The 21594-nt window shown below is 35.7% G+C and overlaps 2 protein-coding genes across 4 annotated transcripts in view; both read right to left on the bottom strand.

The window, feature by feature from the left end:
* LOC111515674 (aquaporin AQPAn.G) overlaps window positions 1-21594 on the bottom strand; it is a 63235-nt gene that overhangs the window by 26994 nt on the left and 14647 nt on the right. For all 3 annotated transcript variants that reach the window (XM_074176667.1, XM_074176666.1, XM_074176668.1), the window contains exon 4: window positions 18842-18922. In XM_074176667.1, coding sequence (XP_074032768.1) covers window positions 18842-18922 — 81 coding nt within the window. The remainder of the gene's footprint in view (window positions 1-18841; window positions 18923-21594) is intronic.
* LOC141482809 (uncharacterized) lies at window positions 939-2962 on the bottom strand. Its single transcript, XM_074176662.1, has 2 exons — window positions 2699-2962; window positions 939-2635 (listed from the first exon to the last, which is right to left on the bottom strand). The coding sequence occupies exons 1-2, from the start codon at window positions 2848-2850 to the stop codon at window positions 1924-1926; spliced, it is 864 nt and encodes a 287-aa protein (XP_074032763.1). The 5' UTR covers window positions 2851-2962; the 3' UTR covers window positions 939-1923.

The following is a 21594-nucleotide window of genomic DNA, read 5'->3' as shown; positions in this document are numbered from 1 at the left end:
ATACATTATATGACAAATAAATTACTACTTTGACTGAAAAGTCGAAATTTGGAATTTGATAGTCATTGAATATCTATGCATATGATGAGTACTACTTTAAATGAAAGTTGAAGTTGGCATTTGTCAATCATTCATATGCATATAATGATGAATACTTTCACATACATATATTTCGTTTGAGATTATAATGTTAACATAATGTTAACAATGGTATGAATCTGTTTCTGTTTGAAAGTATAATGGTAGCTCTGAAAAGAGCTATTTTTTTTATTGTTTCAGTCTTTAATTGTAGCCCTGAAAAGGGCTGTTATTTTTTTATTAATCCATGCAATGATATGGACTAACGCTCCTCATCATCAGAAACAATAATTATGGTATCGTCATCTGAATCAGATGATATACTAATGATATCATCCTCATAGTAGTCATCTGAATCAGATGATATACTCATGATGTCGTCGTCGTCATAATCAGCTGAATCAGATGATATACTAATCACATCATCCGCATTATTATCGTCAACAGCATCTATGTCGTCCTGAATACCTTGTTCCACTCGTTCTGCGAAATCATCAGGAAGATCATAGATTCGCTGCAGAAATTGAGCGAAGGTTGTACTCAAATGATCAGACGTTGAATCTATTTCATGTACTTGGATGGGTCCTGTACTCGACATTGTGGAAGAATGATATAGAACTGGGATTGTTGCTATATTTATATTGGAAGAAATGAAATGGAGGGGGTGAAATGTAGAACAGTGTTTGAGATTCGAAAACATCAAGAATGAAACTCTGAGCGATTATTAGGAGAAATTCTAGTGATTATTATGGAAAAAAAACTAATAAGAGGGAGAGGAAGGGAGGAAGACACTGCCCCAGCCTCGCAGTGCCTCGTGTACACCAACCAAAAAGTGTGTACTCCGTGGAGGAAAGGAAAGGAAAGGAAATGATGGACGAGTAGATGATTATATGTCATCATCGGAATTGAGGACATCATCATCGATTAGGATTGGGGATGGCGGAGGACTATCCTCGATGAGGATAGGGGATGGTGGAGGACGTCTAACGTCAAGCTCGTCATCAGCATCATCACCAGAGTCGTCGTCGTCATCATCGTCGTCGTCGCTACTCATTGGGACAATGTCATCATAAGCAGGGTCCCACCATCCGTCAGGATCTGGATATTCCGAGTCATCCAAGTGTCCTTCGTCACTGCCAGTGACATGCTGAACTTGCATCCTGATGTCGTGATCCCGGTATTCGTATGGCGGACTGTGGGGTTCCGTGGTGGAAGAGACAACCTGTACCTGGCTGTTATCCCAGTAATTGAAGTTGTACCCCTGATCCGGGCAGCTATAGGGTTCGGAGGTTGAATCGGGTTCCATCTCGATGCTAGCTGATCAACTGAATGTTTCATCAGATGATTTCTACTTTTATACTTTCGAGAGGGAGTGGGAGAGGAGTGGAACATTGAGTAGGGGTAAATTGTAGTGTGACATAAGACATATTCAATGAGTAGGGGTAAATTGCAAAGTGACATAAGACATATTCAATGAAAGAGATACTTGAATGGATAAAATACAAATGAAATATACTTGTCGATTTCACTATGAAACATGTCTATTTTTTTATTTTTTAAATTTTCTTCACATGAAATTATTTACAAGTGATTAGAGAACACAAAAATTGATGTGAGGTATTTGTCTAGAAGAACTTGGAATTGAAATAAAAAAATAATAATGATAATAAGAGGAAGTGAAGAAAAATGCTCCAACCATCGCATTGTTCAATGTGTACCAAACCAAAAAACAGTGTACACCCTTTATTTCACTTCCTTTTCCTTTATTCAATATAAACTTAACAAATATAAACTTAAAACTACCATAATTAAATACTCCTAACTAACCTAAAACTAATCTTACATTTACACTTCATCTACAAAAAGAGTGTCCATAACTGTCACTACTTTTTTGTACAGCTCTATCGAAGAGGTCTTTGCTTTACACCTTTCCTGCAGAGATGCATAATTCCGATCTATTTCGGCCATTTCCTTTTGGAGTTCCCTCCGTCGGTTATCCATTTCAGCCATTTGTCGCTTCATGGTAACCAACTCGGCCTCGCTAGATCGGGCAGCTCGTTCTGCTTTCTTGCATCTCTGCAGAAAAACACTCATCTTTTCACTAACCTCTCCGATAGGCTGTGGCACCAACACCTCAGGATCCGCCGGTGTCGCTGGCAGCGGTGGTAGTCGCGTCACCAACGGCGACAATATCACCAACTCCGGAGAAGGACTCCTCGGAATTTCCACTGCTGCTGGTGCTGCTGCTGGTGTGGAGGCCCTCTTACGAGAGGTCGAAAAACTACCTGCATAAGGATTAGTCCTATTGCAAGTAGCTCGGTACTTTGAAATAGGACCAACCTTTGCTGCAGGTCGTTGGCAAACCTTCTTCACAGCCCTGACTTCCTCCTCCTCCTCGAATAAGTCAGGGCTAGAAGATCTGCACCTAACTCGCGAACGCGAAGTGGTTGGCTGGTCAACCGTCACCGCTCTCGAAGATGCTGCCTCCTCCTGGTCAGCGGACACCGGCAGAATAGACGCCACAGCATTATTCACCTCCTGTGTATTGGTTGCCATTCTGAAAAAGAAGAAATAATACAAAGTTAGTTGATATAAAAAATAACATTCCTAATTTACTTACTCAAATATCAAGTTGGTCGTTGGAACGTACTGCCTTGTTGTGGAGTGGACTGCTCTCGATGAGATGACTTCTCGAACTGAATGTTGTGGAGTGCTCTCCGGAGGGTATCGACTTCGATGCGTGAGCGGTGGGAAAATGGTGGGAGCGCACATGCGCGATGAGGGTAGGGGTGTACATGCGCAAATGTTGGGAGTCGGGGGGCGGGGCTTCGGGGAGGGGAGGGGCGGGGCTTCGGAAAGGGGGCGGGGCTTCGGAAAGGGGCGGGGTATCCGAAAAGTTGGTGGCGACGGGGGGGGGGGGGGGGGGGGGGGGGGGGGGGGGGCGTGGCCCTAACGGGCCCCGCCACTGCCTGGGCTCCGCCAGGTGGGTGGGGCCTCCGGCCCCAGGTAGGCGGGACATCTGGAGAGACATCTACGCCCTCTTCGCGCGCGCGTTCGTAACATAATATGCAACGAAACCTAACCTAACGTATTAACGTATTAACGTAACCTAACCTAGTACGCTAACCTACCGCTATGCAACCGAACACCTAACCTATCGTATGTATTAACGTAACCTAACCTAGTACGCTAACCTACCGCTATGCAACCGAACACCTAACCTAACCTACCTAACCTAACCTAACCTAACCTAACCTAACCTAACCTACAGTAACTATTAACCTAACCTAACGAGGGAATACTAACCTAACACCTAACCTAACGTAAGTATGCAGCTAACCTAACGTAGCTATTAACCTAACCTAACGAGGGAATACATTCACCATGTTGGTTCCATTAATACATCATCAGTTGGTTTTGGTTTTGGTTGTATTATTCTATGATTTGGATTAATGTTCAGTCCTGGATATCCCAGTCCACCTGATGATGATGGCCTGACTTTATAGTTTCTCTCCAAAACTTCTTTATGGTTTTTCTCCAATACTTCAACTCTCTGTTCCAGTACATCATACTTTTTCATTGTAGTCCCTGTTATGTTTGACATAGCATCAAATTTTTTATTTGTAGACGCTGTTATGTCAGACATTTTTATGTCTACATCACTTGTAAGTTTGTCAAATTTACGAGTGAAAGTTATCCGAGCCTCTGCAATTTTATCGTTAAATGCTTGCCGGGCGTCCCGAGCAATATTGCCTATTGTGGATTGTATTGCAGCTTGTAGGGCTAGAAGTATAACTTCCTTTGCTCCATTAATTTCCCCCTCAAGATATGATACAGTTACACAATCACTCTTGTCAATTGGTTCACTTGTATTTTTCAATATTTTCCTTTGCATGTCATAATGACCATCTTTTGTTAATTTAAAACCATTCCCAGGAGGACCTCGAATGACATTACCACCCCATTTTCTTTTTCTACCAAACTTATCGATTGTTTTAGACATTGTGCACTCTACGATGATTCTCTTCAAACTGATATTTCTGTCATTTACATTATACTATATATTGCAGTAATTGATTAGGGAAATAGAAATAATACAAATAAAATTTTAATCATTTTATATTCATTACAGTAATACATATACATACATACATAATACATTAATATCACATTACTTCTATCATATATTATTAATTATAAATGGCTACATAAATATCAATATTGAATTTTCCGGTTTTGAAGATATTGAATGATATTTCAATCATTGATCTCGGCAGATAATAAATTAATCAATTGATCCAATGGAGTCTCCTGAGATTGTGATTGTTGAATAATATTACTTATCCAACGAATGTTCTCATTTGGATCGTTTTCATAAAATTCAATATCATTATGACCCAAGGAAGAGTGTGGGTAGTATTCGGAATGATAAATCGTTTATCGTCGTGATATGATAATGCAACTTTATTTTTTAATTCAGTATACATATCATGTAACACGCTTCTAAATGAATTCATCTTTCTGAATATCATACCACCTTGTTCGACGATTTTTTGATAATCTTCGCATGTCAATTCATTCTTTATTACAGATCGTTTAACCCTTTGGCTTTCTTAAATTCACCATCAACAGATTTCACATAATATGCTTTAGCACCTGTACCATAAAAACTCATGATTGGATCATTTGGAAATTCATCTTTGAAGTTACCCAAGACTGAACTTGTTACTGGAATATTGAATTGGTTAACTATACTGTAATTGGATGTATCAAATCTACTTATGTTAGTTTTTATGAATTCATAAAAATTTTCTGTGTTTACTTTAAGAATGAGCGAGTCGGTATCTGTGTAAAGTAAAGAGACATTTTCATCAAAGTGTTGTTTGATGCATCCATAGAAAAAGTCATACATGACTGTTTTAGATAATTCTAATATGGAAAATCCCAAATATAATGGTTTATCGTAATGAACCTTCACTCTACCCAATTGAATGGCAACGAAATTATCAGTGAAAATTGAACAATTTTTGAAATTTGGTTTGGCTATGAGAGTGCTGGCACCTATATTTTTCTTTATATTTTCCCAATGTGTAACGAGTCTAACATCAATTCGATTATCTACATTCTCCATTGTCTTTCCATACACCGCATTATTCATTAGTTTATAGAAATCTTTAACAGATTTGTTGTTAGACCTATTACGCATTTCAGTATTAAGATCTATATAGGGTTTCATCCAGCATGATTGTTTGAATTTCAATACTCTATGTGTATTCATTACAATCAATCCATTTTTGACAGCTTGCTGTAGATTCCTATAATGAACAATATATTTTCTTTTATCATTCAAATTTGGAATTAATTTGGGAATTTTCGATTGTGTACGAGGTGGTATTATTTTTTCGACTAAAAATGGAAGGTCAGAATGTTTATCATGCAACTCTTGTGGATAATGAATGTCCACTTCAAATACATACCCATACGGACTATCAGTACTCACATCCATCACATCGAGATTAAGAATTTCATTTGGTGTCAACCATGTAAATTCACTTGTTGGTAGAGGTTGTGACATACTGTGACCGTATAGATTTGTTGCATCTAAATATGTAATGAATGTGGAAGGTTCGTTGGGATTATAATTGGGTAAAAATCTATTATTTGCTATATGTTTCCTCTCGCTACATTGACTAATTCCACCTCGTATACCTTTTTGAAAAAAGTGAATCATATCAATGTCAGTTAGTAATTCCAATTCAACATTAGTGAACTTCAACATGGCATCCCATGATAATCCAGGTGCAGTGTAATATTGTGCCGGATCTAAGTTATATATCTCTAAACTTGTGGTGCGGAAGTTTTCAAAAATATCACATAGTAGCAATACATCCGACTTCAAATACAAATCAGAGTATTCCCCCAAATTCTGACACTCGAATAAATTCCAAACTTTTCTAGCCCTATCATAATCAGTTTCCGATATATGTTCACAATTGAGTGTGTCATAAAACTGATTTTTTGTCGGAAGTAATGGATAATTCAATTTGTCAATGTCATCAACAAAACTATATGGAAATACACCTTTCTGTCTCATCAAATTGAATTTCTCAATTTGTGGGAAATGTTTGTGCATCTCCAAACATTGATCGGAGGTCAAGTTTGCACCCAACTTCTCCAACGAATTAGTCATAAATTTATAACTATCGATAAATCTCATTTTGAGATAATTCTTCCTAACCACACCATCTTTATCGGTATAGCTGTGTGTGAAGAGATGCTTCGTGAAAGATATATATTTCTCTTTAGTTTGCGGGATAACATCAACTTTCTCTTTATTCCTATACAATTCTTTTATGAATAAATGACAATCATAACCACTTAAATTATGAAAAATGATAGGTATGAAGTTTGGTATTTTGAAATTTAAATTACATTTCGAGTGAGCGGCATGTGATCTTTTCTTTCCTGTGACATGACAATGATCTCTTACTTTGACTTCACCATCAGTAAATGCTTTATTACATATACCACAAGTTCTGGCTGCAGCAAACTGTTCTTCTTCTTCGTCAGTTTGTGTATCCATCGGTTTAGGGTTTCTGAGATGATTTTCATGTATCTCTTTCAAATCATCTTCAATGCTACTCACAAATTTCTGAGCTGCATCTACACCCCTATATGTAACAAATTTTGACAAATCATCATTATATGAACACTTTATCAAATAAGCAAATGAATATGGGGCATGTTTGAATGTTTTAATCGTGTATGAACTTTCAGGATTTGGCTCATTCACATGAATCGGTTTAAGCACTGATTCAAAATCAGCATACACTACAAATGGCACCCTCATTTGCCTCTCAAAGTTTTCAAACATTAGTTTATTTTCCGCAACCATTCTACCATATTTATTGATCTTTAAATTAGTAGTTGGTGTTGTGGTACTAATGTGATTACAATCATACATATTATGACGTAAAAGCAATCTCTCATCAGAAAAATATATCAAACATCCGTCACAAAAATATTTTTTCTGTCTATGAGCTGATAGTTGATTAGAAACTAATCTTGAAAGATCTTTGATCCAACAATAGTGACCATTACCGGAGTCATCAGTTATAAACAACAAATTGACATGTCTCCGGAGTCTTCTCTGTGAGTATCGCAATGGACCAATCACTTCATACTTCATTTTACCCTTCTCAAATGTACTCTCTAAACCGTAAACATTAATTGAAATATCATTCCTATCTTCGAATATTTCGATACTCTTATTATTAACTTTAACCGGAAAATCCATACCTGTGACATCTAAAACAGTGGAAAAATGTGGATATGACGTAAGTTCGGACACTCGACTATCTGCAGGATATAATGCTGATGTTATAGCCCAAGCAAAACAATATTGATCTTCATTACGAACATTCACAACAGCTTTCTTCCATTGAATACATTGAGGCAGCTTCACATATGAACGTCCTTCCAGTGGACTGTATTTATTAATGTTGACCTCGAGAAACAATATTTTTTCACAAGTCCAACCTGAATTATAAAAAAAAAATATTACTATTCAATCTTATTGAAATTTTTAAAAAATAAATACCTGAGTCACGATCCTGGAACTCAGTCGTTTGTGCCACAATTACATCACGGAATCCATCAAAAACAGCATTCAAATCTGAAGATTGGTCCACTATTTTATTTTGGGAATTAAATGACTTCGTGTCCCTCGAATCATCAGTCTGAAGAATATAATTCCCAAAAACTTCCATATTCACCTTGATGCTTTTATGGATCCTGATGGCTGATTCCAGTAATTCAATGACCTTCTGCCTAATCTTATTGAAAAATGAAATGTAGTCACTGGTTACAATCGAACTCTCCACCCTGTATGTAGCAATGCGGCAATTGAATGCATTCGTTATAATTTGAACACCGTCAGACAATTGAACACATGCATTATTTTTATGACTCATGGTTCTTCGGTGAGAATTCACTTGGCTCATAGGAATTGTCACATTACAACAATTGCACGTATACATAGGTGTTGCATTATCCACTCTCACCCGTTTCACTGCAGGCCCTCCTTGGCAACTCTGGAGCTGATGCCGACGAAGATTATCACTACGAGTGAAAGATTTACCACAGTCACAGGAATACATTTTATATAATAGTTCTCACTAACTCACTTGATGTAAACTGACATAGCCAACACTCGTACGCTTCTTAAATACACTCTGATAGGACCCGTCAAGACGTCATAGCCAACCCCACTTCTCAACTACATGCGCCAAGATTACCTCCCAACTGAATGCGATAACAGATGTCGATATACGAGCAAGCAGTGGTCGTTGCGGTCTCGGAGAGGGTAGACGCTAGGCAAACAGTCCTCGGCTGCCGTTGTGTCACCATCGATAGCGGGGCTAGAGCGAACCTTCATCGCTTCAGGAGAGGTGAGGGCAGACCGATGAATACGCATTACTCTGCCACACGTCGTGGAGTGAACATGTCGCTCTCTAGCCGTTGAACGGTTATTGCTGTGACGTCACTCCACTACTAACTTGGTGCCCTAACACCGATGGAGCATTTATTACTTGGAGGATCTTCGAAGTATGCAGACGTATGTTTGTACATAGACAAACAAGCACATGATGAAACCCTGTACCGTGCATTCTCCTACACACACACATAAACACACAAAATCTCATATGAAAAAAAAATCTGAACGATCCATGCACCAGACACTTCAAGGTCACAACGCCTTGACTTCACTGCACAACAAAAAAAACTTCACCAAACAACAACCAATAAAAAAAGCAATTAATACGTCATAGTGGTGGGGGGAGGCCGAGAATCAGCTGTAAACAACTACTGACAAAGAAAACTCAACTTTAAGTATCTAAGTTTAGGCATATTAATAACTATCAAATTATTGAAATGAATCACAGTAAAACAAAAACACTAATGAGATTTATGTAATTGTGATTTTCCACCGACAATACTTTGTAGTTGTGGATCAATTTTACTTGTACCAATTATCAAAAGAGATTTAAGATGCTCATCGATTATTTGAGATCTGTAAACATTCTTTGTGTACTTCATCTTGGAAAACGTTTTCTCACACAAGTAAGTAGTACCAAAAACAGAAAACAATCCACGAGCAAATTTATGCAAATTATCCAATTGTTCCAGTGGAAGACTCTTATAAAATTCCAACAAAGATGAATTTTCATATTTGTTCTTAAGCATATCACTGCACCGTAGATCAATAATTTCCATTTGGACTTCCGGAGCCAGGTTTCAATGTCAGAATCAGAAGGATTTTGAAAAATCTTAATTTCATTCGCAATGACATTAAAATCTGAAAAACGAGTATCAAAATTTATCTTCAAAGCACTCAAAGTTTCGATCGCAAAATTGACGGGAAATTCAGTCTCTGTAGTGTGGCTGAATATTTCACATGTTTCAAAATGTGTGAAATATTTTTCACGTAATTGCGATTGAAATAGTATTATTTTCTGCCTGAAGGATTTGATATTGGTGTATAAATCAGGGAGAAGCTGATTTTCTCTTTGCAATCTCAAATTCAGTTCGTTCATATGATTTGTCAAATCGACATAGAAGGCTAACTTCCACATCCATTCACTATTTTCTGGATCGGCAAAAGGGCGCTGCTTCTCATTTAAAAAAGTTTCGATCTCTGCTCGAAGTTCAAAAAAGCGCTTAAGGACTTTTCCGCAACTAAGCCAGCATACGACAGTATGATATGGTAAATCACTTTCTCCAATCTATTGAATAAACTCGCAGAATTGTCGGTGATTCAGCCCAGTGGATCTGATGAAGTTAACAACTGATATGATTGGTTTTAGAACTTCAGACATATCCAAACATTGTCCGCACAAGGACTGTTGATGAATGATACAGTGTAAGACTAATGGTTTTGAACGACCATCATTTTCTACAGCCTTTGACACAAGTGCAACCACTCCTTTATTTTTACCATACATATTTTTGCCCCCATCAGTTGTTATAGATTTCAAATTTCTCCATCGAAGGTTCTTTTTATTAATGGCATTGTCAACTCCCTTAAAAATATCTGTCCCAGTTGTCGTGCCGTGAATACTATCAATATCAAGAAGTTCTTCATACACTTCATAGCTTTCATCTACTCCGCGAATAAAAATCAACTCCTGAGCAGTATCTACACATCCGTTGACTCATCCAATGCTAGAGAAAACCCCTCATGATGTCCATTTTTGTCAGACAGTTGAGATGATATATTTTCTGCGATGTCTTGCACCCTTCAAGCCACGGTGTTTGCTGACAAACTGACACTTTTAAATAAATTTACCTTTTCGGGGCATATTTCTTCGGCTACTGCAATCAAGCATTCTTTTATCATTTCTCCATCGGTGAATGGTTTGCCACATTTTCCGATTTCAAAAGCCACACAAAAGCTGGCGCGAGTTGCAGACTCTTGTTCAGTATTCGCTTTGGTAAACAAAGATTGCTGCGATTTCAGTCCGCGTTTCAAAGCTTCAAATTTTTCCTTCCGCAAACTTCCTGTATACTTAGAGTAACTTTGAAGATGTTTCGATTCATAGTGTCGTTTAATGTAATAGTCTTTGAGACTATTAATGTAATAGTCTTTGAGAACAGATATGGTTTCATTACAAATTAAACATAGCGCCTTATTACTGGACTCAATCACAAAATACTGAAAGTTTCATTTTTTTTGGAACGTTCTGCATTCACTGTCGATTTTTCGCTTCTTTTCCATACTAACAAATCACACATAAAAACAATAAGTCAAATCAAAATACTTTTATTGACGGGTGTTACTTTATTTCACAATAGACAGTTTCGCTTCCTTCGCCTTTATTACTGCCATCTCGAGGTGATCGGAATACACTAGCTAGAACCAGAACTTTCTCGAACCAATGCGGTAATTCCAAATATTTAATTACGCCTAATGCCACCTAGCGGGTAGCTAGAAAATATAGTACATAGTACCACTACTCGCCGCTAGATGTCGTTAAGTGTCACAATACACAATAATAATTGAAATGCAAAAAAAGCGTAAATTTGCTTAGGTCACGCACTTTGCGACTATCCTAGTCTAGAAATATAGTTAAGGGCAGAAATTGGCTCTTGGAACAAACTGAAAAAATCATTATGGCCCGAAGGCTTCAAAGTTTCGAGACCCCTGCTTTAGACAGTACCGGAAGAATACTAATAGTCCTTAGATGTTTGAGATTCGTTATATTATTTTTTTTTTTTGGGACGAGCTGCACAAGTGATGTTTTCCAAGTTTGAGGAAATACATTAGTAGAGAGGCATATATTGATAATGTGGTTAATGAATGTTATCAGATGAGGACAGCACATAAGAAGTAGTTTCAAGTTAATACCGTCGGATTCTTGAGCATTAGACTTGAGACTATACAATGTTTTTAGGGTTTTGTCTTCAGTGACATACTGGAACTGAAAATGACCAGGTTTCTGGTGTTTATTGTTTGAATAATATCTAATTAATTCTCGATCAGCTGGAGCTGCAGAGATCCCTCTGACAAAGTATTCATTTATTTCACTCACATTGGTCAGATAAGGGGGTAGAGTTTGTTGATTTTTTTTCAATTCCTGAATTTCGAAGATCCTTCCGTATCCTACTCACCCCTTCATGACGTAAAATGTATTGGAAATATCCTTTTTTTTTCATTTCGGCAAGCCAATTTTGTGTAGTCAATCACAATCAGTTCAATCACGATGGAGCCCAGCTCCCTTACTCTTTTAGCTGATTGTGTTGTGTAGTTTCTGAGTGTTTTGTAGAACAAAAAAAGTAACTCTACATAGATGGGTAGATCATGCAAAGAAGTAACTTTCAGACACAAACTGGATAGAAAAGAGCCCTAAGCCCCTAAGGCAAATATCTTACGGCGAAACATCGATGTTTACCAGTGAGGATAACAGTGTTCCATGTAAGTGCAAATTTTTACTATAATAATAATAATAATGAATCGTCTTTATTCATCTTTGAACACATATGTAAAGAGATAACAATAATAGGTATTCGACAAAGATAAAGAAGCGAAGTGTCACCCGTGGGTATTTTTCAACTTACCATGGAAATACAATAATAATTTACAATTTTCTCAATTATCTTAGCTATAATATCTACGATGAGTATAATTCTATTACATTGTAGAATATTTTTGTTGTCTGAGATCTATCAAATTAATGAGTCATTTACTGCAGAACTCCTGTGAATGATATCTGAATTTATTCCAAAACGAATGTTTGGAATACAAACTGAGTAAAAAATAGTGTCTTCTGTATAATTTAGCGTTCATGTAAAAGTTTTTGTTTCGAAAGAATTTTTCTTTCGTGTAATTCAATGTTAATATGAAAGTAGCTGTTTCAGGAGGGCTTTCTTCCAGTTTGTGTCTGAAAGTTACTTCTTTGCTTGATCTACACTCCATGTATAGAGTTACTTATTTTCAAATTGATTACTTCCTTCCTTTCTTTGGAAGATTCCCTCATCCTTTTTTTTGTATCAAGATGAAGTAGTAGCAAGCCAAAAACTTTCTTTTCCAAAAATTAGTCACTCCTAAAAATATAACCCATTCAATTTATAATACTGTAACGAATCTGAAGCCGCCCCTGACCGATATATCAGCCAGCGAATAAACACATGACTCACCGCGAACCGCTGCAAAAAGTATAGATGAGTACCGAAACCACGAGAGAAATCTAGAGCGATCGTTACCGATATAAAAGGCCGGCTTCTCGTCCAGAGATTGCAGTCGAATGTAGAAAGTGAATCGTGCGTTTAAATAAAGAATTCAAATTGTGAAAATAAATTACGTGTTGAGTGTTGTAAATACATTAGTTTGCGATAATGATAGTTGTAAGAAATAAATTTGTTCAAGACAGTAAATTCTTTAATTCCTTAGAATACGTATATGGCAAATTTGTGGTGACCTAAAAGTCATATGATTATTACTTGGTCTTCAGGGCGGATTAACGAAGTTTTGTTGTTTTCTTTGCCTTTGAAACAGTAGTGCAACACAGAGCCATTATCAAGTTAAAGAATGGCCTCCGAGAAATAAATATATTCCAGGTCAAGCTAATGTTAAGAATATACCTCTTGTTAATTCCAAAAACGTTTTGTTACCTCCATTACACATTGAAAAATTTTGTAAAAGCATTTGACAAAGAAGGTGATGCATTCAAATATCTTGAACAGGTTTTCCAAAATTAAGTGATGCAAAGCTCAAGCAAGGTATATTTTTGGACCAGAAATTAGAAAACCACTAATTCATTAAAATTTCAATTAAAAATCAAGTAATGTTGAATTATCTGCGTGTAGTTCTTTCAAAAGAATTGTTTCGGAGTTTTTAGGGAACAAGAAAATAAAAAATTACGAAACACTTGTAGAAGAACTATTTGTAGAATGGGATGTCGCAAGTCTCAAAATCCATTTCTTGCACTCCCATTTGAATTTTTTCCCAGGAAATTAGGGTACTGTAAGTGAAGAACAAGGGGAAACGTTCCACCAAGACATACTGATAATGGAGCAACGTTACCAAGACAGATGGGATGCAGCAATGATGAGGGATTATTGTTGATTCCTTATGGGGGAAAATGAAACTTATCAACGAAAGTCAACATTTGCAAAAAGTTTATGCACAAAAGAATTCATTTGAATGTTTTTTCATGTGCATTGTTAATAATGTCTGTTCTCCTCAGAATATATTGTATTTCTCTTGTTTTGATCGTATATTTCCCTATAATATGTGAGAATTTCTGTATAAAATGAAAATGACTATAACTCAAAATCTTCACGTGAAAATTTTTGATGTTTAAGTCGCAGTCAGGACGCTTTGAACTCTCATGTATAGCCATTATAATTAGTCGCAATTTTGTATCTCATTTGTTGGCAAGTGTAACTCACTTGATAAAAGGCTCAAAATTAAAAGTATTTCAAAAACTGTGTCAATTTTAGAAATTGTGAATTAGTTTATTTTCTGAAACGAATGTTGTTCAGGAGTAATTGAAAAATTCAATAATAATGAAATAATTCAAAAGGTAATTGCTGATTGATATGCGCCGATGTTTATCTCTCATATCACGAGCGTGTTAATGAAAAAAGCTCATTGAATATTGTATGAATCTAATTAGGATAATATAGTTATGACACGGAATTCAATACTTTATCAAACTGGCGGAAATTACAATAATGACTATTTCGCTTCTCTCATTCGATTCTTCTCGGATCAACTTAAAAAACTGAAATTTGAGAAGATGAAATTAATGCAAGAATACTTTATTTTGATGTATAGTCAGTGGGCATACTTAAAGACTGGCTATAAATCAAATAATCTAAAAGAACAATTCGTTCAGGTCAGTCTCAACACCCTACACAGTAGGTTAATGGACTGACACCTATCAGAAAACAACTACTCCCCTGGCTAATACCACGAAGGGCGTTGAATTATATCCGACAGGTGTCAGTGCAGGATTCTTCACTGAAGTTATTCCTGCATATGCTGTTGGCGATACAACTGCCGCAATAGATTTTCAATCATTGGAACACATTTGCAGACCGGTTTCGGGCTGTTTGGCCACTCATCAGTCCAAGGTAGTGTATATCATCAACATAAAGTCGATGATTTCCGATAATTGAAAATCGAATTCCGTCAGAGTATCATTCCTCGAACTAAGCTGAAGACTACAACAAACAACAGGTTTGTCGTCGCCCCATCTGTCTGTGAACGAGGTAACCAACTGCATATCCGAAATTTGCCCAATTCCTCGTATGAGGAAAGAAATCTTTCACGTATAGTCAGTGGGCATACTTGAAGACTGGCTATAAATCAAATCATCTGAAAGAACAATTCGTTTAGGCCTACACAGTAGGGTGTTGAGACTTTATTTTGAAGTGAAATTGACAGACGAAACTTTCAAGATGGCGACTGGGCGACTGGGTCATGTGACACATCATTTTGAAGCTCCTGACGAATACTTCACAACCCTAGGATATGAAGTCAATATCTTTACTTACTACAAAATGGCGGAACATTTGATAATTTCCTGAAGACAAACACATCAATATCGATATTTCTATAAATATTCCTTTTTATCTGCCATATGGCAATTCCAACAACCCTAGGTTGTTTTTTGTTCATAAAAACGACAAAAAATGTCAGTACGACAATGAACATCATTGTTCAGTTGGAATATTCTCATTCAGTTTCCGATTTTACTAGTGTACCACGTCAACAATCTCCAAAATGCTCAATTCTCGTCCATTGCAAGAAAAAAATTAAGCGATTTTCATTTACGGTGCGACGCGTAACTTTCACGAGACCGAAAGGATTTTCAATGAACGTTTTCTGAATCTTCCTATCTGTAGAAAATATTTGTGGGAACTTGTATCCAAATTCACAACTACCGGCAGTGTACATAACAAAAGCCCCCAGGTCATTCATCCATTCCGGAAAAACACTAATTGCAAATAATTGGTGAGATGGTATAGTAAATCCTGAACAGTCTAATTATTCCATCGCGAATGTTTGTGAGGTGTCCCCTTCAATTCAATGCGGAGTGCAACAGACTGTCGGTTGACATTGGAAGTCACAGCATTCTGTAAATGACCTCTGACTTTATGCCTCCAACTGTCAACTACGAACTGCCTTATAAAGTACTATTCCTGAGAAGAGAGGACTGGATCCTGCTGGAGAGTTATCTACCTGACTACCCACAGAGCAATAGATATTCCAGGTATATTTCATGAATATACATTTAAAGATATTGTATTATGCTATGAATATGCCATGGATATATATATATATATATATATATATATATATATATATATATATATATATATATATATATATATATATATATATATATATATATCTTCTGGAGAATATTCCCTGGAAGTGCTCCTGGCGAACCTTTGATATATTTCAAAAATATTCCTTCGGAATATTCTTGGAATATCTTATAATATTCTTAGAATATCTAAGGTATATTCTATTAAGAATATTCCAGGAATAGAACCCGAGGAATATTTATAAAATATTCAGGATATTCTTAGTTTATTGTAGGAATATACAATAGAGAAACACCATAGAATATTCTTTAAATATATTTTATGAATATTCTAGGAATATTTGGAATATTCCAAGAATGTGACGAGTAACCGCTATTAGGCATGTATATATTGCATTTTGATACAAGATTCACACAAGTAATAAAACACATAATATTCATGAACAAATATATTTTAAAAACAATATACACTGAAATATTTGACGTTTCAACCCATATTAAAAATAAACAATCTAATTCAAAATATTTATTCACTGAATAAAATATTCCTGAATACTGTCATATTACAAATATTAGAAATGTATTCAAATTAGGATGTTCCTACTCTCAAACAAATGTATACTAAAAAATATACTAAAATAACAACTCTGTGAATTCATCAGCACTAATTAAAAAATAATAAATATATCATTTCATTGAAAAAGAAAAAGTGTATTACATCAAGAAATAGGTTAGGTTAGGTTTCTCACTTAAAAAAATAAACCCACAAATGAAGTATTTAAAATGAGTGGTATGATGGGTTCTTCAATGAATTTCACTTACTTAAAGTTATCCAAACTTTGCTCACCAGAATAGTTTTCCTTATATTTGTCCAACAATGCATCAGTCAGTGTTTCAATAGTAATACCTGGAACAAAATGTACAATAACGTTCATTATCACTATTTGAAAGTGGCACAATAAAACTGGAATAAAAATCAAATAGATATTTTTTGCATAGGTTACTCATGAACATTTACAACATTTTATGACTTGGAGAGCAACTTGCATTGTCTTGTTGAAAAGTACTCATTACGTTTTCAGTTCCTTGGCGCACCTGCCTGTACCAGGTACCACTCTGTTTCCTTTTGGGCAAATTGATACTATCTTGAAAACGAGTGATAAAAATTATGAAAACAAATGATACAAAAGAATGTGTCATTCACTTACTTTTCTCTATTGAAGATACACAACTGAAATCACTCTAGTTCAAACATGTACTTAGTCAAACCAACAAATCCCACACACCAACTCTCCTCGAACCTAAAATGAGGTATAGTAGGTTAATCACTATGACTTTACTATCGATACTATTGCATTTTACTTACTTTTCTTGAAGATTGAATATATGCAACTCTTCTGTTTGAAGATCCAAAATCAAACTATTCGCTGTACTGCAAATTGGACAACCCCAAATTATAAATGGTACACTGAACGTGACAGAATTATACTTTGATAATAACACTAACACACCAACGAACCTGCCACGTCAACCGCCATGTTGAATCAAATGTCGAAATAACGCAAATGTACCATGCATTAAGGGACAGCCGCTTTCACAGAGCTTATTCGACTGTCGCGCGCTACACTTCAATTGACCAATGAGAAACGTTTACTCCAATTCTTCACTTCCCCATTTCTCTGTTTCCAGGATTTTTCGCTTTGTAATTGAATAATTTCAAATACAGAAAGACAAATAGGATGAGAATTAACCAATTTATTGATGCAATTGGTTCATTTATTGGCCCATTCAAATTTTTCCAACAGTTGCTGTTGGAGCAATTCATCCAGAATCTTCGCGTTGAGTTCAAAAACTGGTTAACACTATCAGGGTTATATACATTAGGTTATGCATTCGATTAAGATCTTCAAATATTTTTGTTTTCAATAATATTGAATTATTTGAATACGTTATTATAAGATAATTCAAAATTCCATTGTATAGAATATTCCAAAATATACCGTGGGGATATATTCTAAGAATATACCATATGGTATATTCGATCGACAATATTCTTAGAATATTCACGGGAGAATAATTCATTTATAGACATTCTATGCACATTCCTTCGGGAATAATCCTGCCATATTCATTCAAGAATATTCTATGAATATTCTAAAGGCATGTATATATTCCAAGAATATTCTATGAATATTTGGAATATATCCGTTCGTTTTATGATATACAGGGAATATTCCATGAATATCTAGTGCTGTGTGGGTAGGACCTTATGCGACTGTATTTCAAGCGGAAATTTACGGTATAAAAATATTTTCTAGTGCAATGCACTATTCTAGTGCATTGCACTAGAACCTGCCTTTGGCATCGCTTCGGGCTTTGTCAAACAAACACTCAACACCTGGATGGCAAGAAGAGTTATGGACTTCTGGCAGAATCTTTCAGGATTGGCCCACTCCAAAGCGTTCATTCACCCTTCGAAGCTTGATTCCAAACAGTTGTTGGACTACTGTAGGGATGAACTACGATATCTAACAGGCCTTCTTACAGGTCACTGTCATTTGAATCATCACATGCAGAGACTTGAACTGTCGGAAGAAAGTGTGTGTCGCCTCTGTCTGGAAAATGTTGAAACTGCAGAGCATATACTTTGTGCCTGCCCCACTGGGGACCGAATCAGGTTCTTTAAGTTCGGCAGATCTTGAAATTGAAATTGAAATGAAATTCAACTTCACCTACTAGCAACTTGTCATGAACTGGTTTGGGACTTTCCTAATCTGATCTTTTTCTTCCCACCATTGTTTGAACTAGATCTACTAGGTAGGTAGGTTAAAAGTGGGTAGATTCCTATCACTGTATTCCACGAGGTTTCAATGTGGCTCGAGTTGGTGAACACTACAAGAACGTCTGAATTAATCAGCTTCACTTACCAAATGAAAATCCCAGTTTCCATTGAATAGAGCAGGGCCAAAAGTTCTAGCCGGATTCATATGTGCACCTGAGTAAGGTCCCTGTGAACATAAAAACATTTAGTAAACAGCGCTGATGGAGAGAAAATAAAATGAACGAGAAAAACTTTTTTGTCAATGAGTTTTCAGATCCCTGTTCGGAAATATTGCTATCTGGAAGAATTGTATTGCTGAGGCGAATTCAATTTCATCAAACTTGCATGTATATACAATATAGATTCAGAATCTTTCGATGATTCTTCTCCGCAATCATTTGAAAAGACTGTAAAAAATTTGTAATTGATTGGCTTTTTTTATTTTTTTTTCTCTACATCTTGCTGATAGCTATAAATTATTGGATATGGTACATACAGTGCATTTCTTTAATGTCCCCCCTTTTATTTTTTGAATGGGTCAACTCAAAAAATTTAAATTTGGGCTACTTAAAATAATGCATGAAATAGACAGATGAAACTTTTAAGATGGCGACTGGGTGCCATCTGGGACAGAAAATTAAAGAAAAGGGGGTCTTATGACATATCATTTTGAAGCTCCTGACAAATACTTCACTACTCTAGAATATGGAGTCAATATTTTCACCTACAACAAAATGGCGGAACATTTAAAGATTTCCTGAAGACAAACACATTAATATCGATATTTCTATAAATATCCATTTTTATCTGCCATATGGTAATTTCAACAACCCGATAAAGCTTTTTAAGTTATTTTTTGTTTATAAAAACGACAAAAAATGTCAGTATGACAATGAACATAGTTGTTCAGTTACAATATTCTCACTTAGTTTTCGATTTTACTAGTAAAAAGGTACCACGTCAATAATCTCTAAAATGGTCAATTCTCGTCCATTGGAAGAAAAAATTGAAGCGATTTTCATTTACGGTGAGACGCGTAACTTTCATGAAACCGAAAGGATTTTTAATGAACGTTTTCGAATCCTCCTATCTGTAGAAAATATTTGAGGAAACTTGTATCCAAATTCACATCTACCGGTTGTGTACATAACAAAAAGCCCCCAGGTCATCCGTCCCTTCCAGAAGAACAGCAAGTGCAAATAATTGGTGGAATGGTAGTAAATCCTGAACAGTCTACTCATTTCGTCGCGAATGTTTGTGAAGTGTCTCCATCTACTGTGTGGAGACTTTTGAAGAGGAATAGGTATCATCCATACAAAATTAAAATGGTACACTAATTAACTGAAGATGACCCTGATCGAAGAACAGAATTCTGCGAAATCATGAAGGAAACCATTGCAAGACAGCCTACATATCGTCACAATATTTGTTTTAGTGACGAATGTACATCTTTTTCGAACGGCAATGTTCACAGATAAAATTTCCGTTATTATAGTGACACTAACCCTCACGTTTTCTGGGAAACACATACCCAATATACAGCATGACTCACGGTCGATGGTAGGTTAGACGTTTCTGGAAAATCGAATCATGATTTTTCTGAAAATTTCACTTCCCACATTTTCTTACCTGTTGAATCGATCTAAAATATTTTCAGCATTGCGGCGTTGCCACTTCCATCAAAAAGTCTTAGCAACTTTATTTTTTAAATGGAACACCCCGTATATTAATACATTTTTGGAATCGCTGTGGTATTTGATTACTTTTTTGTTGATAATGTCCAATATCTATCTCTATCTGTTTTCGAGATAAAAAATAAATTGTGCTAAATATGTTCCAAAACATAGCCTTAATAATTGAAATTGAGTACATCAGTACTCTCAATTCATGAAAAGTTGATATTTTGATGATAGTTTGGACAAACTTGAAATATTCAAATACCACCAAGAAATCGACTACATATCATACAAAGCGTGCTAAAATTACTATTATTTCCATTGTGCATAAAAGTAGTCAAAAGTTCATTTTTCAAATGAAACCCCCTGTATATTACTCGGTGAATTGAAAGATGGTGAAAAATGCTTCAAGATTATATATCATGTCCCTAAACCTAAATCGTCAAGTTTTCTTAATAAAGCCGTTTTTGTGGCAAAATAGTTATTCACGTTTTACCTACAAGTGTTGAAAATGGTATTTTACTTTGTGAGTGGACATTATTGCAAAACGAGCGTCAGCAAGTGGAGCAAACTCACGAGCAAAATAAAATCACTTTTAACAAATGTATCATATACATACATTCTCAATAAAGTCGCTTCTTCTAGAAACATTATTTTTTTTAGAATTTGGATTTAGGTAGCAGTGAAATTATCAAGGTTATAGCAGTTCGGTTACTTTTATAAGTAATTTACAAAGAGTTATTGACGGTGTTTCGAATCATCTTCCAAAATGAATGCAAATATCGATTATTCAAACGAAGTTATTATTAGATTATTTATTATACACATGAACAAAGTGATCAAATCATTATCAGAACGTGTAAAAAATTCAACCAAATGTATCCTGAATTAACACCAATGAACGAGAGGAAGTTTGTAAGATTACAAAATAATTTCCTTAACTATGGCTCAAAGTTTCCAGGAAACAACTGTACAAAAATTCAGTCATTTATAGGTAAAAAGTTAGATTTTGTGGGCTAAAACAAGTGGAAGTACAGACAATAACAGAAGAGGATGATTCAAAATAACGAAATTGTTAACAAAATATCACATTTTCACAATAAATGCTGAAAATGTTGTCCATTACATTCTAAACACTTTGAAATGTTTTTTTGTACGCGACTTGTGGTTGCTTTTTCAATTT

Source organism: Leptinotarsa decemlineata, unplaced genomic scaffold, assembly GCF_025532065.1.
Source record: "Leptinotarsa decemlineata unplaced genomic scaffold, Ldec_3_MD MMD2_tig00001973_RagTag_RagTag, whole genome shotgun sequence".
In the NCBI taxonomy this organism is placed as follows: domain Eukaryota; kingdom Metazoa; phylum Arthropoda; class Insecta; order Coleoptera; family Chrysomelidae; genus Leptinotarsa; species Leptinotarsa decemlineata.
This window is presented reverse-complemented; position numbering and strand designations above follow the sequence as displayed.

What these genes read in the sequence shown, in the direction of transcription:
- LOC141482809 (XM_074176662.1), bottom strand. Translation starts at nt 2,850, where the DNA reads ATGTGCGCTCCCACCATTTTCCCACCGCTCACGCATCGAAGTCGATAC. An exon ending in ACGACCAACTTGATATTTGA is followed by an intron (nt 2,636 to 2,698) that starts GTAAGTAAATTA and finishes CTTCTTTTTCAG; the next exon opens with AATGGCAACCAATACACAGG.